Raw genomic sequence first — 17,480 nt, 5'->3', positions numbered from 1 at the left:
ACGTCTAGTACGTCTTTAATAAAAAAAAGTACAACATTTTTGTGATAAGATGAATATTCTTAAAGCTAATAGCTATTTTCGAAGGTTGGTGATCAATATGGACTGTTTAGTTTTGTATGCCACGCTTCTGTACAATGAGTTGGTACTATGACCAAACCATTGCCGAAGATTATTTAAGACGTGCGTCTACGGCCAGGTCTCTTCTACCTGTCACATTGTCTTGAATTATAGTGAAGTTTGTTATATATATTGAAGTTTGTTGAGAGCCCGTATTATTATGTTTTAAATGCAAGAGATTTTTAATATGTTCTATTAGAATGATACTACCTGCCTACCTGCCACGCAGGTTTTCTTTCGCAGAAACTCTAATATATTAAGTGTATTTGCTACGAATCCTACTTTCATAATATTTTCCTACAATCACTATTTTCAACATATCAGTTGATTTGAGCGCCGTTACTACTTAATCATATAATAATAATAATGAATGATAGAATCTTGAGTTTATAAATACACTTAATTTACAGCGCATACGCATACTAAAAATATTACAATTGCACAAAATTACAAAAGATTAATAAAGAATATAAAAACAAAATAAAACTAAGAAATTGAATTACGATCATTATATTCTATACTAATCTAAATCCTAATACTATAGAAATGATTACCTTGACTTTGACATCATTTTTGTCGCCGTTTGGCACATCTTTGTATAAGAAGTTGTTAAGCATATTGCGTCCATCTGATAGGCGAATGTCCACGGAACCTTCGTAGTCGAAACTCTTTGTAAAGTCAGTGTTAATAAGCCTGCCTTTGTACTGCACGGTAGAGGCGGCACCTCCCTTCTTTGCAGCGTCAGAGAAGAATCCTTCCGCGTTACCGTTGTATACCTAAAAGATATTTGGATTAAAAAAAACTGTTTATTTATTTATAATTCGTTACTATAATATATATAATTATACAAATAAAAAAAACAAAAAGTAAGTAGGTTACGTAAGTTATTAGGCATCAGGTGGCCTTATCGCTAACAAGCGATTTCTTCCAGGCAACCCTAATATGGAATAATAAAAAAAGAAACACCTACAGAGCGTAAAGTACATGAAGCGCATAATTAATTAACCAAAAAAAAACTCAAAATAACATACAATTATAACTAAAATAAAATCCAAAGAAAAAATATAAATAATAATATGTATAAACAGACATGTAAAAGCTCTGCAAAAGGTTAATGGACTCACAATTAATATATATAAGTAGTAGCTAATTGCGAGGCAGAAGAAAAATCCTCAAAAAGATTTTTAAATAAATTTAAAAACTGAGCTCGTCTGATATAAATGTCAATCGATAAAAGCTAAAATATGTATCATGTATTACAATAAACGCCCATCTTCATCAAGCTAGCATTCTTCATAGCTACAAGTCTTAAATAGTAACAGATTAGTTCGTCTGTATCACTCTCGTATTATTTGAAAAAATAGTAAACAAGGATTTCTGATTTTTTTTGAAGTTTGAAGTTGGCAGTTTGTTAATAGTCGGCCTAGTGATCGGGTTAGGTACCACTGGATCTACAGAGTGAAGAAGTTTGGTAATTGGTGAAAGACAGCAATTCGCGGGGGGTGGAATTGGAAGGTTTTCGTTTTTGAGGCTCACCTTTTGGTTCGCAGAGCCAGCGAAGTGAGTCTTGTTTATTAAAAGCCCATATAGGCCTGTTGCCATAACTTTTGTTTAGTTTGTAAGTTATGAATAAATATATGTAAAAGATTTATGTACAATTAAGTCTTACATTGTCATTGGAGGTAATGTCCCGGTTTATCTTAAGAGTGAGGCAGCGTTCCGTGGGCAGCACCAACTCTACTTCAGCACTTCCCTTCGCAACGCCAATCAAGTCACCGTTTTTATGAACATTCAGCTCTCCCTTCTTACCGTTGTACTCCAATTGGTTCCTTGATGTAAATAAAAGAAAAACTCTGTTTAATTAGTTTACATTGGATTGTAAGATTTCAATGATTTTACATAGGAAAAGTTACATTACCGCCTGTAAGGCTTATCTCAATGTTCTTAGGTAAGGCTAACTTATACTATAGGGGATTGCAAGCTATATCGTATAACAACGCTCATATAAAATGTTGCGTCTACGTGAAATACTTCTATAAATGTCTCAAAAACTTAAATGTTAATATTTCATACTATGACGATGGGCAACCATATCGAAGCTTTGTTAAGTGTTTTTCTGCGTAAGGCCTTTTATGTTTAATTTTTAATTAACGAAACGAAATAGTAATAATAATAATAATAATTTATAAAAATATGGTACAATCTAAAGTTCGTATATTCCGTCACACATAATGGTGTGCAATTTGTCTTAAAAAGTAGAATTTTACATAGAATTTACAATTACATTATGAGTCATATCAATACTGTTAATTATTTTATCACTACAACATCACATTATTAAAATATATTATTACGTTATCAACAACGCAACTAATCATTAATAAAATAATATTCTAAGAAATGAAGATCTTCGATAAATGAAGAAGTTTTTGTCTTCTGTCATTGACGTTAATTATTTTAAATATATATAGACATTGATCTTACTTGGATTCCATAGATGTTTCTGTTACTTTGCTGGAGGTGACGAAATTTATTTTGTCATTGTTGTCCTTATCAAAGTTGAGGAACAACTCGACATTTGCGCTGTATTCGGGTGCCTTGGACACGAACTTCACGTCTGCTTTGATTTTACGCTGCGCCTATAATTCATAAAGTAATTTCAAATAAAATATTATAATAAAGCACGTTCTAATAAAGTAAAAAATTATATAAATTTTAAGGCTTAAGAATGGTAAGTCTTTAAAGTTAAATAATATGAAAGACCTGTAAACTGAATACAGTCAACATCTGTTTTAACGACATCGAAATGAGTACTCATATTTGGTCGTAAAAACCAACGTATATTGGGACACTCTGTATACGTTGATAGTCGTAACAGCCGATGACGTTGTTATTAAGTACCTAATACTTTTAGTCGCCGATTTTGATTTTTTAGGTCAATATAACTAGCCAATTCTTAAAAGGCCGGCAACGCACTCGCGAGCCCTCTGGCATTTACAGTGTCCATGGGCGGCGGTATCACTTAACATCAGTTGAGCCTCTTGCCAGTGTGCCCCGTGTTGATCTAAACGATGTCGTCGTAAATGATTTTGACTGTATATCAAACAAGTAATAAAAAAATCGAATCTCTTAATTATGATTGGTTGACACAGAAACACTTTAACACCAAGTTTTTCTTACCTGTTTGAATTCAATAATGAGTACTCCATTTCCTTTGCCCGAGTTGTCAGTTACTTTGAATTGTCCATTAGCGTTGATAGTGTTCTTGAGCAGCAATTTGAGTTGGCCGTTAACATTGTCTCCGCGGTTGACCTTAGCCAGGAAGTCCACAATAGTGCCGTCCTTAGCGCGTGACAGCTTAGCGTGACCAGAGTACAAACTGTCGTTCTCAATGATACCCACGTCGAAGCTGTGAACGTATTATTTATAAAATTGAAAAAAAATCGAAAACACAATTGAACACAAGAACAGAGTGTCCTCCCTTTAATAGAGACTATAAGTAGCGTTATTGGACACTTACTTATGATAACAATCCTTTTTAGTAAATTAGGTTAGACTTAAATTACTTATTAGTCTTAAGTTAGGCTAGATCGTAATGTTCGATGATGTCGTAGTAAAGACACATGTATATATATAAAAAAAAACGAAAAATAGAATGAATCTAACTAAAATATAATTTTGACCTTCAGAAGATTTTACTAAAAATATTGAATTATGAAGTGGGCTAAGTTGAACTTTAAGTTGTCACATTTAAATATAAATTATACACTTACTTAATTTCCTCCCTTAAGTTGCCACCAGACACTTTGAAATGTCCAACTGCCCCAAGGTTCAAATCGTTAGGCTTGTTCTTGTGTGTAACAACACCAGACAATTCATATTTGCCCAAGTTTTTGATCTCAAGGTAATTTTCCAAATTAGATTTGTCGGCGGAGACTATGTCGCGTTTGACAAACAGCTCTATGGATTGTTTGTCAGCAGTAAGGCACATTTTCACTTTGTAATCACCAACTTTCTTGATCTCCGTACGGGCGTCAACTTCGAAATCGAATTTGCGGTCGACGTAAGCTCCTTCAACATCCAAATTGAACTTTTTAGGATCGTATTCGAGGTCAAATTGAGCTTTAGCTGGTAGGGCATGGATTTCAACTGAAAAAAAAACAATATTAAATTCTGTAAAAATGGCAAAAAAATAATAAACACACAATCAATACTAACATTTGTTCTTTGTAATAACGTTTGTAGCGTCAGCCCATTTGAGAAGTTGGTTGAAAGTGACCCTGTTCTGTTGGTTACGGAGGTCCCCACCGTAGTATAGGTCAATGTCATTGTGAATGAGCTGAAATATATAATAAATATTTTAGCCATTAGTATTGTCTTTTATTAACATAGCTTTTACACATTAAGAAAAACAGTTTTTAAACGGATTGAAGCTATGTATTATCACCGATACCGTGACCACGCACGCTTAAAAGCACGCGAAACGTCGGAAAAAAATGTTAATAATTATAAGTTTTTAATAACAATACATAGCTTCAATCCGTTCAAAAAGTGTTTTCTTAATTTTAGCGATTGTAAGAATTTATTTATATATTAAAATACATGGTTGTGTATGGCAAAAACAGCAAGAAATAACGTTTGTATTGCAAGTACATATGTATCTAAGCACAGACCGGGTCTGGAACGGTTCTGCGACAAAATTAATAAATATGTGAAGGAGGCAAACAAAAAAATTCTGGCAAACAATTGCGCCCAGGCTCCCCCATGAATGTTGTAAATAATAATATAACAGATAAAGTCAAGACGTATCTCGCAAGACTCGCAACACGATCACTACGAGGTGGACAAACGAGAAGACATTATGTTATTAGGAGTAGATAGAAAAGAATAAACGTAATTGTAAAGTAAATAATAATTGTTCATAGCGAACTCACAGATTTGGTGTTCTCAAAATGTCCAATGATCTTGAAGTTAACGAACGGGTTAAGAGTGTTCTGGAACTCGATCTTGGCGTCGCTGCCTTTGAGAGAACCGCTTAGTAACATATTGTGTTGGCCTTTCTTGGCCTTCAGGTCCATCTCCAACAACTTGGGCTCTTGGCTGAAGTGACCTTCCATGCTCACTGGCTCGTTGGAGTTAGGGATGATGACCTGGTATGAGGAATAATCATTTTAAAAATAGAATATAAAAAAATTAAAAGTACGGTACGTCAACATATTACAGGCGAGAATACCTTAATGCCTTCCAGAGTGTATCTGACAGCTGGACCATTGGTTTCCTGGATCAACTGTCCGTCAACCTTCAGGTTTTGCTTTCCATTCTTGTCTGGCAATTCATATTCCAAAATTGGCTTCCAGATCTTTCTCCTGTCATTGCCAGAGGCGGTGAAACCGGCTCTCGCGTAGTATTGCATGTCATCCATCTTGGCTTGGACCAAAAGGGCTTGTTCGTTCGATTTAGTTAACAGAGTAACTTCGCCGTAAAGGTTCTTGATTGGAGATTCCAGGGATAGTTTGATGCTCTTCTCTTCAGGGTTGCTTATTAGGTCACCGTTGATTTGTGTGCGACGATTTTGTGAACCTAAAAATAGATTGATCAAAACATATTCCAGTAGAAGAAAATAATATGAAAAGAGAAAGTATTTTAATACCTTCAGCGTCAAACAAAAGTTCGACACCGTATTTGCCGTTCTGCATGTCGTTTCTGACGGCGCCCTTGATGTGGTATCCCCGAAGGTCGTTCTTTTCTAACGCAACACGGATTTTCGATGGACCAACTACTGGGTACTTCGCTAGGAATTTTGAGATGGATTGTTGTGCTTCAGTACCTGCAAATGCAATATTTCAATACCAGGTTAAATATTAATTTAAATATTAAATAAATTTCAACAGCTGTTGATGAAAATGAAACGGTATACTGCCAAAATGTTGTTACTTTTGATGGAGAGATGAAGCTTTTTAAATTCACACTTACCAGAGAAGGTGAAGGGAACAGAGAATTCTCCACACAGGGTAAGACCAAGAACTCCAGATAGTTGATCGAAACATCCAGAATATTCCTTTTTGTCAGCGTCCACTTTGATGGCTGTGTGCTTCTCGAGTTGACCTTTCTCAGCAGAAAAGAAAACGAGCTCATTTGAAGCCGTCAGGATTTCTTGTTTGTCAATCGGCAAACCAAGTTGGAGATCGAATCCTTGGCCGTTCTCAATGACCTTTGCGATCACGTGACCGCCAGTGGAGGAATGTAGGTTAACTATTCCCTTGATACCGGCATTCACCAAGTTGGCATCGACCATCATCACCATGGATACCTCTATGTCAGTGCTGGGAACGACCTTGATGTCCACTTTGGCATTTTGTGGAGAACGGAGGATTTGCTTAAGATCGATGTTGGTGGAGAGATCTACGCGTCCAGTGGCTGAACCGATGACATCAAGTTTGAGTGGAAGACCGGTTGAGGTGGGGTAAGCCAGTTCAGCGTCCAGGAACAACATGTGAGCGCGGACTTCTTGCTGTAAGATAAAAGTGGTATTTTAGACGATAACGATTTGTATTAAAAAAACCGTACATAACAATTAAAATTGCATATAAGTTACCTGGAAATGCTTGACTTTTTCAACTCCTTCATTGAAGATTTTCAGGATCTGATCGAGACCCTTGTTAAAGTCGAAGCCTTTGTCATCTCCGAGTGACAGGAAAATTGCATCAGTCCCGAATAATTTTAGGTACACGTCCAAATCTAACTCATTGTTGTAGGAAGTGGACTCTGCTTTTAACTGAAAAAATAATAAATATTATTTCAAAATATTCAACGTCATTATGAGAAGTAATTTAAAGAATACATACGTTCTTATCGAAGTTATCAATTTCACTCTTGACTGATCGGCGCCCGCGCATGTTGCCGTCCACCTTGTTGAAAGCTTCTTCAGCGCGTTTGTACAAGTTATCATAGACTTCTTGCGGCTTTTGTGTTCGAAGGAAACCACGAGGTCCCACGAAATGTTCCACCACACGATCCAAATTGCCTTGTCGACCACCGATCTGTAAAAATAAACTTTCTGTTTGAACCATAAAAACAGAATATGCTGGTTTCAGAAGTCCTATGTTAATGTAGACACATTGTATCAATGTATGGGTGATTAAATTACGAACGATTATTAATTAAAAACTAAAAAAACCTGTCTTTCGAACCAGGATCACCTATAAATAATTTTTATGTACCTTCATCTTATAAAAAAAAGTTTGTATTTACCTCAAACACATTGACATTGTGTCCGAATACTTCTGCAGTAAGGTTGAAAGTAGCAGATCTCGGGATAAAGGAGTCCTGTGAGTAGATCACGGTCTGCTCTAAGTTACCACCAGCGCCAAGAGCGTCCACGTTGTATGAAAACTCGCGGTAGAATGAGTATTTTCTGTTAAAAAAAAACAAATTATATGGATATTATATAAAACAAGAGAACATCAACTTTACAAAAAATAGGTGCACGTAAGAAATCAACGTACGCAGGGTGAAGTTTTTAGGATCCGATAAGTCTCAAATAAAATATTTTGACATGACAAATGTTATATATACAATATAAATAATAAATACCTGTCGTCGATTTTGAAGTGACTGGGGGTAGAGATCAGTCCATAGTGCTGCCTAGCGAGCTGCTTGTCAGGGTTAGCCGAGGCGCGGATGTGACGCAGGGATGTTGTGATGAAACGACCCACTGCGTAAGACGTTATTTATTAATATTAAAAAAAATATATTTAAACTACGTACTATTTTTTTCTGTTACGATTATTTTCATCAATATGTGTAAATCATACTCCATACAATTTTGTATTATTTATATTTTTACTTACAAACTTTTTCGCTATGTTTTATTCTAATAATTCTTTTAATGCCTGTTTCATTTTGTAACCTAATTAATATTGGTCTGATGTTTTCATGTCTTGTACATAACGCTTATTTTTTATACGTGTGTCTTTACTAATACATGAAACATTACGATCCTAACATAAGACTAATAAGTAATTTTAGTCTAAACTAATTTACTAAAAAGAATTGTTATCATAAGTAAGTGTCCAATAACACTACTTACAGTCTCTATTAAAGGGAAGACACTCTGTTCTTGCGTTATTTTTATAAATCACTAACACACAGAAAAAAAATCTGTATTCCGTAGTTCATTTTCATCACTTAGGTCGACTAGAAGCTGCACAGTAAACACGGCATTAATTTACCTTGATGTACTGGTTCAGAGTCCAACAGAGTCTTGATCTCATTAGCGGACTTGGCACACGGACACGAAATTACTGCGAGGTAAGCCTTGATACGGATTTCTGAGTCGAGCTGTCTGTTCTTCAGAATATCTAGTCCAGTTTTCTTCACCTAAACATATAATAACTTTAGAATGATATACTTACTATAATTAATAATGTTCAAAGGCAATAATCACTATCTTTTATAACATATAACATAGCCTTTAAAATGAGATTTATACACAGGGTTTTAGGACCTACCTTGGCAGCACAGGGGTCAGCTTGGAAGGCTTCAAGGGCAGCGACCTTAACGCGGGCCTTAACGCCATTGTCATTGGCACAATGGACCAGTTTGTCGATCAGACTGTCATCAAGATGCCGGACGTTACGGATACCCTTAAGCACCGCTACTACCTGCAAATATCATGTCCCTTATTACGCGGGTCAGATATGAATTGTGTCATATTTAACCCACTTCAAAAAAGGGAGTTTGACAGTATGTGATAGTTGAGATCAGATAATATTTTAGTAACATGATCTAAAACGTATGTATGTTTGCCCATAAATTTATCATAAGTGAGTCATATGGGCCGTTTAAGTATTAAGTAAGCACCACAGGGGGGTGTAATGGGTGGTATGTCAACAGTAATTATTAACTATTTTACACATATTACCCACACATTGTCTATGCTTGAAAACTAAATGCATTTCGAAGATTCCTACAAAAAATTTATACGTGTATGTACTATTATTTTTGAGAGCTTTGCATACCTTTGCTGACACGAGTAAGGGGGAGGGGAAAGGGGATGAATTTCAGTAAATCTGCTTATGTAATACTTGAATGGCCCTATATGAAGATGGTCCTCGGTCCAATTATGAAAGAGTACTAGTTTTCAGTATGTGTATGGATATCAACACATTTTTATACATTTATTTATTTTAAACTTACATTGTCTTCGTCTACTTTAGTCTTGGGCTTGCAGTTCTGCAATTTAGCGGCAAACTTCTTGCTGAGGGCGGTTATTCCATCAACTTTAGAGTTGTGACAGTCGTGGGAGCGGCAGTATACACCGGCTAGGGCTCCAACGCCGAGATAGAGCTCCTTTGGCACATCTGGAATATCGAGAAGTCCCTGGAAAAAGATTAAATAATACACGTCATTAAGGTGAAATTCTACGTAACCTAAAATTACGGCTATTTTTTTTATATACACCAACCAGAAAAGCATTGGATCATAATTAAATCTACGTTCATCCTATAACGAATTAAAGGACAAGGTCGCTCTGATAAAGCCAGTGTACTACTTTAAAAAAAATCTTCCATAATTTAGTCGTCAAAACTCCGAAGGTCTACTTACAGTGGCGGCCTTTATGGTATCGCTGTCAACGTGTCTGGCATTCGCGAGTGAGAGGAACACCAATTTCTCTTCAAGTTTGGACAACTGTTTGTTCTTTAGGACTTGTACTGAAGCTTCGATGCTGGGACCAGTACCGGCGCGTAGCAGACCGTCCAGGAATACACGCCTATATAAAATATTATTTAGAATGCTTTATAAGCTGAAAGCCCATTATAGCGCGGCTAGCGCGGTAACTCGCAATATCGATAGCGATACTTCCGACACATTTATAAAATTTAAGGTTGTGGTGAGGTCGGGGTCGCAATCGCTATCGTTAAAAAACGTCAAAGTCAAATAATTTATTCTAATTAGACCACCTATAATAACACTTTAAACGTTAAATAAAATATAAAGATGATTCTAGTTGCCCCTACCAAACGGTACTTTCGTGTTGTTGCTGTCGCTACGTTGTACCCGTGCTGACTGCAAATCAGTGTTATTTTAATTGCAAATATGAAAACACTTTAAAATAATCACTTCATGATTCTCTAATATGCCTAAGTGATGCCTATATACCTATATATAGTGATGATCTATATTTGAAATTTTATACATGAAAGAAATAATAAATATTAACTTACTTCTCTAAATTGTTGCCTTTAACTTGTCCATATACCTTCATCAGATCATCTTTGCTTGTTACTCTTATAATCTGCAAGTTATTATAATATGTTAATGAAAAAAATTTAAATTAAAAATCTCCTGTAACAGATTCGTAAAAATGCTGCGCGAATTATGAAAAAAAAAGTTTTTTTTTAACTTTATATAAAAAGTACAAATGTAAGTACAATATAGAATCTACCTGAAATCATAATACATAATACATGAGTCACACATTACCCTGACTAGCTGGGCAAAAATTCCAGCAGACTTAGATCCAGCTTCGGTACCAAGGTGTTTACAGGCCTCTTTGATGGCCGCGAGTACATTTTGTGGGCTGCTGTGGTCTCCATGACCTTGGTGAGGATTCTCAAAAATGATCGATCGGCTATCAGGGCAGTTGGCTGTAAGAATAAGAAAAGTAACTCAATGTAATTTCATTGTTCATTAATTTAATATATTATGGATTTATAAAATAAGATTATTTGTTAACAATAGAAAACACTGTATGAATTATAAAGATAATTACCTCCATTGCTGCCACCACCTTTGGTTCCAGAGAGGGTTAGCTTGGTATGAACAGCTGCTCTAGCTCCATTCTCTCCAGCAGAGAATGGCCTGTATACATACTCCTCAGTAGCAGCAACTTTCTCAGGTACACCCTTGTTCACTTTGGTCTCCACACTTAAAGTGGATTGTAGGATTTGAGTGTTCTTGATTTGCTGTTAGAAATGAAAGTAATTTCAGCAAAACTTCAAATTAATATACAGAACTTATTATAAGCTGTTAGAAATTTACAGAATTACAATGGTTTTATATTAGGAGTAAAGTAAAAAGTTAAATTTTCCACCTTTTCCATTATCTTTGTCTTTTCAGTATCTTTAATAATAAATGTGTTCTTAATAACTTGTTTTCTAAACACAAATGTTATCCAAGTCAGACCAACAATGTAATTTTGTGTAACTCAACATTATAAGTATAATTATTATTTAATTTCAAAATGATACTTACAGCAGTTGGGTTGTAGATGGCTGTGATCAGATCATTCTTGCCTTGTTCTCGGAGAGCACACCTTGAGAGGTCTCTTCTGCGGTGGAGCAATACTGAGTTGCCTTCCTCTGATGAAGACACATCCGTTGGGCAAACACCAAATACATCAACCTAAAACATGTCAAATATTATTTATAAACCATAGAACAGTTAAAATAAAATTGAACTAATATTAATACTGTGAAGCTTGTATTACCTGTGTGGAAGGCTTCTGCTCAGTCTGTAGCAATGAGATGATAGCCCTCTTGATGTTAAGTGAGGCCCGGGTGTCACCATCCTCTGCACAGATTTCAGCTCCCAATTTTCCATCTTGGAGGTTAAAGAGAACAGCTTTATCTATACCTGATGGTGCCTGGTATTTCTGAAATGGAATTCAAAATACAGATATTGGATATTTTTTGTTATTTCAAATAATATTGATTTGAAATAATAATATTAATATGAAATGAAAAATATAAAATGTCTTTTGTTTATCCAAAAACATTAAATAAACACTTGACTATAATTGCTTTGAAGCTTTATAAATACAAAGGTATGTAAATTATATAATAAATTCGCGTTTATATCGTCTTACTTTGCCATTGGGTCCAGATATAGCCAACGAGTTGACCTTCAGCGAATTAGCGCAGTTACCCAAAGCAGTTACAGAAACTTGCCCAAATATTTTGACATTAGTCTCTTGCTTCTCAGCGCCAGTCAGATAAACCGATACGGTGCCTTCGACTCCGTATGTGTATGTATGTCCATTTAAAAAGGTTTCTGATGATGCAGCTAGAAAGTTTTTGAAAAATGTTTAAAAAGTGTGATCATATTTTCAAAATAAAATTAATAACTGATAAGCAAGTTAAGCCTAGCTTACTAACATTTACTAATGAACAGTAGATATATATCTAGTAATTTGTGAACATCAAAATTGTATAAGTATTAAAACTAAATTCTTAAACAAATCAGCTTATTGTTGAATGATACCGAATAATATTGTTATATTTATGAAAATTGAATTCTCCAGTCTGATTGGACATGAAGATTTGACAATAGCAATTATCTTTTTTTGTGGTGACATTGACAACTATTGCCATTATTTAAATTTTTATTAACTAGTGGACTGAATTAAAAACGATAAGTTATAAATACTAAGAAGTTATTTAAGCCTAAGCTCTTTTTAATCAAATATCTAAACAAATAAATCGCTAAATATGTTCCTCAGAGCAAAACTCAAAGGCCGCTGGAGAATTAGAACAATTTAAAAAAAAATCTGAGGTAGATTTTTATGATGGGAAAAGTAAGAGAAATATTTATTTATGTTTTTGTTTTAGAAAAGCAAACAGTCTCTATATGGTATCATAGGAAAATATTATATAATATATTGGTAGATAACTACTACGAAGGTAGGCTATGTAAGAAAAAATTAGGGCAAAAAGTTCGCGGTGTATTCAATAAAAATATATAAACTCAATGATACAATAATAAATAATGCAGGTACTTACGTCCTTTGCAGGCTATGGAACATTTATCTGAAACAGAAATTTTATTTGTACAATTAAGTATCGAGAGAGAGTAAGAATTAGACACAGTAGTTAAGTAGTTGATTTAATTATTTACCAAATTTCAATCAGCAATTTGAGCGTGTGTAACTAATATGATAATATTATTAACTTGCCAATTATTTTTGTTCATACTATCTTATTAAATTATAAAAAATACATTTATACAAATACATACAGCTGACTCATTTAGTTCAAATTAAAACCAAACTTAATTTTCCATAATATAATCAATCGGCAAACTGTAAGGTCCGATTTTCCAAGTTTGCTAGGTTTATCGCGGGTCAGAGCTGATAAGTTAAACAACAAATAACAATGTTAGTTCCGTTAAAGGTCCTTTAGGGTCAGGATATAAATAAGTGACTCATGCCCTTGTCAAATGTGAATAATAGATTAAGTAACAAATTTTCCTAAACTTTCGTCGACACAATGATAGCCGTAAAATTAATATTAAAATATATGTAAAGGTATCAGATGCCGTCGAGATCATTGGCGATACTGGTTCTCCAAACCCGTTCTTTGTACTTATATAACTTTTATTAATAAATTTCCTGAAGTTAAAAAAAATAAGTATATTCGGTATTTCCCTAATCCTAATATGATGCAAGTATAGTTTGTTTATATGCTTAGAGACCTTATGTCTTTTGATATTACGCATAAACTAATAATTATTACATTAACAATATGCGTAAATCTATTGTTTTCTCTAAGTTTCCTTACAAATTTTATGCTTTTATCATACTAAAAAACACGACGGATCAATTTTTAAACATTTAAGATCATAACAACTTTAATTGGTAAGTAATCAGGTACATTTAAGTCGAGAAGCTGGGGTTAGCGAAGCCCGAATGGGGTCCAATCTCGTCTGGACGACAAATTGGGTAATTGAACCAAACTGCGCCATATATCGCACAACTACTCATCAAATTACATTATTTCTACTTGTGTTAGCCTGAGCTACTTCAAAATTCTTAGTAAAGATCTGGAGGCTATACATACTATTTCGAGGTTCTTAGGGATGGGATTAACTTTAATCTAAAGAATAATATTTTATTAATTGACTTATTTTTTTATGTCCATTATTTTTACAAAGAGTAGTTAATCACCCGAACAAACTTGCTCGTCACCATATTCTAGAGCTAGAAGACTGGCAGTAGCTCTAGGCAGTAGATAAGTAGATGCTTCCAATGGTAAGCTACTCCACATGACAGCAGAACAGCACATTTTCGCTCATAGCCTTAGACTGATGCCAAAAACGCGCAAAAAAAATATTTTTAAAATTTGCCAAACTTTTACGGATATATGACAAAAAACAGAGACTACATGAGGATAAACCATATTATACTCATTTTATTATACGACGAGCTTTTGATGCTTTACGGCACCGATTTATTTTATTATTTGTTATGCATAATGGTGACCATTGAATACCTAGCTACATATTCAAGATCAACTCTTAGTAACAAATTTAAGTAATTTAAACAAAGCTAATAATATAATAGAAGCTTTAGAATTTTTTAACTTTTTTATGTAATTTCTAATCTTACCAACTTAGCCATATTGTTTTAAAAACATATACAGGTATGGATTTACACAAAAACAAAACAGTTTTTATTTAACTAAGCGAAGACCTATGAGGAGAATAATTATTTTATATGTATATAATATATTAGTGAGCGAGAATAATATTTATTGTGTGTATACAAGTACTTAGATGCCCCGCACGGATGTGCCAGTTTAGGTTATTGATTGACAAATTAGCTGATTGTCGACATCGTAAAACAACGTGGGAATGCACTTATAATTCAATACAAAATAACAAAGAAAAACACATAATATAATACTATATATCTAAAATAGAAAGTGAGTCGTAGAGGAAGCGGAACTTTTTCCCAACATTGTAGCAGAGGGTAATAAGCAAATATAAATTCTATAACAAAGTAAGGTTACTGACAGGCACTAATAGGTATAAAAATAACAGGAAACCTATATGTTTTACCGAACCCAAAAAACTCGAATGTGTACAAGTTTTTATGCGACCTGTCAGGAAACTATCAATATCAGTAAAAATGGAACGCCACTCCTTACTCGGCCTGTCTTAAGGCTTCGCTTCTTACAAACAAAAATATTAGAAAACGCTGAAGCTTCTCTTCAGACGCCCTTATTTAGATGCAATTTCGTCTTGAAACTTCTGCCGAATTATTTAATGTCATTTTCTATGATAAGAAAAATAATCCTTGACAATGACCACTAAAGATGACTTCGGCTATCAATTGACCTTACTTATCGTTAATGACGTTAAAATGTTACCTTTTATTTGGTTATCTCACTCAAAACTTATAATAATTAACTTGTGTCATTTTATTTCTCATTTCATATTTTGTTAGTGATGTGGTAATTGCAGATTTAACTGGCGCTACCTTTCCTCTAAGATTCATTTAAGAATACATATTAGATACGTATAACCGCTTAATATCAGAAGACTGAATTAGTATTTTTTACATTAATATAGGTATAGGTACGTTTTCAAGCTACAGTTAAAGCTTTTTAAATAAATTTGTTATTCTCAATCGATATTTTCCGGTTACATAAAAACATGTTTTCAAATTCGTGCAATTTCGTCAATAACTTATTTTACCATATACATATAAACATTCCTCATTAAAGAAGTGTTGTTTTAAATAAACAAAGTCTTTCATTAACTTCACAAACAACTAATTATTGTAATCAGCGAAGATGACCTATGGCTACTTCGGCTTTTTATGTAATTATAACCCTTTATTTATTGTAAGACAGTCGAAGATTGCTTTTTCTTGGACATGACATTGATAATACAATCAAAGGTTAAAGTTTCCTTTATCTGCAAACTGCAAATTATTATCGGAGTTAGCAACAGTGTTTCTCCACGGGATATGCCAAAGATAGGTAAATATGGATGAAAGGGTAATGTAGAATGATTGAACGATTTGCGATACTTCATAGATTTTGCTTATGACACACTAATGCCAAATTCACGATTGAGATGGCAAGACTTGTGCGTTCTTTATCAAAATTTGACAAAAAGCTTTTATATCTGTACAATGAAATAATTTTTTTACACAAATAAACAAACAATTCGATTATTTAGGTTGTATTAAAATTTATGTCGAAAAACATATGACACTGAGTTTGTTGTTATTTTTCTCAAATAATTTAATTTTAAAGAATATTGAGAATAGTAACTTAAATAATTGTAAATTTTGACCAAATTTTAGACTAATTGGTATTTCATTGGAAGATTTTTATTTTATTTTAAGTATTTTTTAAAGTACTAAACAGATAACAACAGTATTTAGTTAAATTCCATTGTATTACATTACATGTTAATAGATTTGTGTCTCACGTTTATAATTACACCGACTGTGATATTATGGTGTTCGTATTGCATATCTTGTGTCAACGATTCTTATGAAATTTCTTTCTGTATATTTATGCGATCTTAACAAATAACATTAGGTTATTAAATTCGATATTAATTAATGCAAACTTGAAAAATGACAAGTAATGATTATTAACACTCCATTTTTTGCTTTGTAAATAAAATATAAAAAAATACATACCACTAAGCGCCGGTCTCCATAAAATCGATAGCAATAATACAACACTAAAAATGCTTAAACTATGAGTCCCCATATTGTGGGACGGTATCACTGTTATCAGTCTCTACAAACGTGCGTCTGCGAACGCGACGCAACGGCAAATGCAGAAAAAGCTCCCCCTCCATTCCTTATATAGACGCAGGACTAATTCAAATTAAGAATACACTGAACTAAAATTAATTGTTTATTTAGGCGGTGACAAAGGTCATTAGTGATTAGATCCCAGTTACTTAAGCACTATAGAATTATCTGTACCTAAAGCGAAGGCTCCAGTAAATTAGCTCTCTACGCGCAAATACCTAAGTTAACAAATCTCATAGATGATCTGTCTAATATTCATCGTAAAAAGATCTTGCGTGGAACAAGATACGATTTATGTAGCAATATTTTTAAATACTAAAGATATTTACATAGTATCTAACAAGAGACTATACATTTTCTTCAGCGCCATTTTCTATGTAACACGAAGATTACTAGAGAAAGAAGATACTTGAATTGACTGCGTATTGCGTAATTTCACGGAAAATTTATGTAATCACTTAATAGTAGATTAAGCCTATAGTTATTAAAGTTGACATTATATAAATAAATATAGTGAACTCGGTTCCTATTAACCATTGATTGATTATTCTGACTATTTATCACTTTCTACATGTATGATCGAATGGGAAAAGCGTAGGTATTTAGTTTTTAAAATGGTTATCACCTGGGTTATCAACTTATAAAAGTTTAAGGTCACAACCTATTAGAAGATACAACTGTTAAACAAGTTGAATTTGCATTATTACTTCAACGTTTTAAATCCTTTTTAGACGACGAAATGGATGTAATTTATGTTACCTTTGCAATATCCGTTTAAATAAATAAATAAAAACAATAGAAAATA

The 17,480-nt window shown here is 33.7% G+C and overlaps 1 protein-coding gene across 1 annotated transcript in view; it reads right to left on the bottom strand.

The window, feature by feature from the left end:
- The window catches only part of LOC123714942 (apolipophorins), a 34,747-nt gene extending 18,052 nt beyond the window's left edge, over positions 1 to 16,695 (bottom strand). The window contains exons 1-26 of the mRNA XM_045669638.1: positions 16,556 to 16,695; positions 12,900 to 12,926; positions 11,987 to 12,183; positions 11,609 to 11,773; positions 11,374 to 11,523; positions 10,892 to 11,084; positions 10,603 to 10,766; positions 10,344 to 10,414; positions 9,724 to 9,889; positions 9,316 to 9,498; positions 8,628 to 8,780; positions 8,349 to 8,496; positions 7,711 to 7,831; positions 7,369 to 7,531; positions 6,963 to 7,157; positions 6,713 to 6,892; positions 6,091 to 6,628; positions 5,768 to 5,944; positions 5,351 to 5,697; positions 5,052 to 5,267; positions 4,336 to 4,456; positions 3,891 to 4,266; positions 3,298 to 3,526; positions 2,602 to 2,756; positions 1,787 to 1,946; positions 672 to 893 (exon numbers count right to left, since the gene is read on the bottom strand). Of these exons, the coding sequence (XP_045525594.1) occupies positions 672 to 893; positions 1,787 to 1,946; positions 2,602 to 2,756; positions 3,298 to 3,526; positions 3,891 to 4,266; positions 4,336 to 4,456; positions 5,052 to 5,267; positions 5,351 to 5,697; positions 5,768 to 5,944; positions 6,091 to 6,628; positions 6,713 to 6,892; positions 6,963 to 7,157; positions 7,369 to 7,531; positions 7,711 to 7,831; positions 8,349 to 8,496; positions 8,628 to 8,780; positions 9,316 to 9,498; positions 9,724 to 9,889; positions 10,344 to 10,414; positions 10,603 to 10,766; positions 10,892 to 11,084; positions 11,374 to 11,523; positions 11,609 to 11,773; positions 11,987 to 12,183; positions 12,900 to 12,926; positions 16,556 to 16,628 (4,890 nt within the window). The 5' untranslated portion in view covers positions 16,629 to 16,695. The remainder of the gene's footprint in view (positions 1 to 671; positions 894 to 1,786; positions 1,947 to 2,601; positions 2,757 to 3,297; positions 3,527 to 3,890; positions 4,267 to 4,335; positions 4,457 to 5,051; positions 5,268 to 5,350; positions 5,698 to 5,767; positions 5,945 to 6,090; positions 6,629 to 6,712; positions 6,893 to 6,962; positions 7,158 to 7,368; positions 7,532 to 7,710; positions 7,832 to 8,348; positions 8,497 to 8,627; positions 8,781 to 9,315; positions 9,499 to 9,723; positions 9,890 to 10,343; positions 10,415 to 10,602; positions 10,767 to 10,891; positions 11,085 to 11,373; positions 11,524 to 11,608; positions 11,774 to 11,986; positions 12,184 to 12,899; positions 12,927 to 16,555) is intronic.
- Positions 16,696 to 17,480: the final 785 nt, after the last annotated feature.

Source organism: Pieris brassicae, chromosome 10 (assembly GCF_905147105.1).
Source record: "Pieris brassicae chromosome 10, ilPieBrab1.1, whole genome shotgun sequence".
In the NCBI taxonomy this organism is placed as follows: Eukaryota; Metazoa; Arthropoda; class Insecta; order Lepidoptera; family Pieridae; genus Pieris; species Pieris brassicae.
The sequence above is the reverse complement of the archived record's forward strand: the minus strand, read 5'-3'. Positions and strand labels throughout refer to the sequence as shown.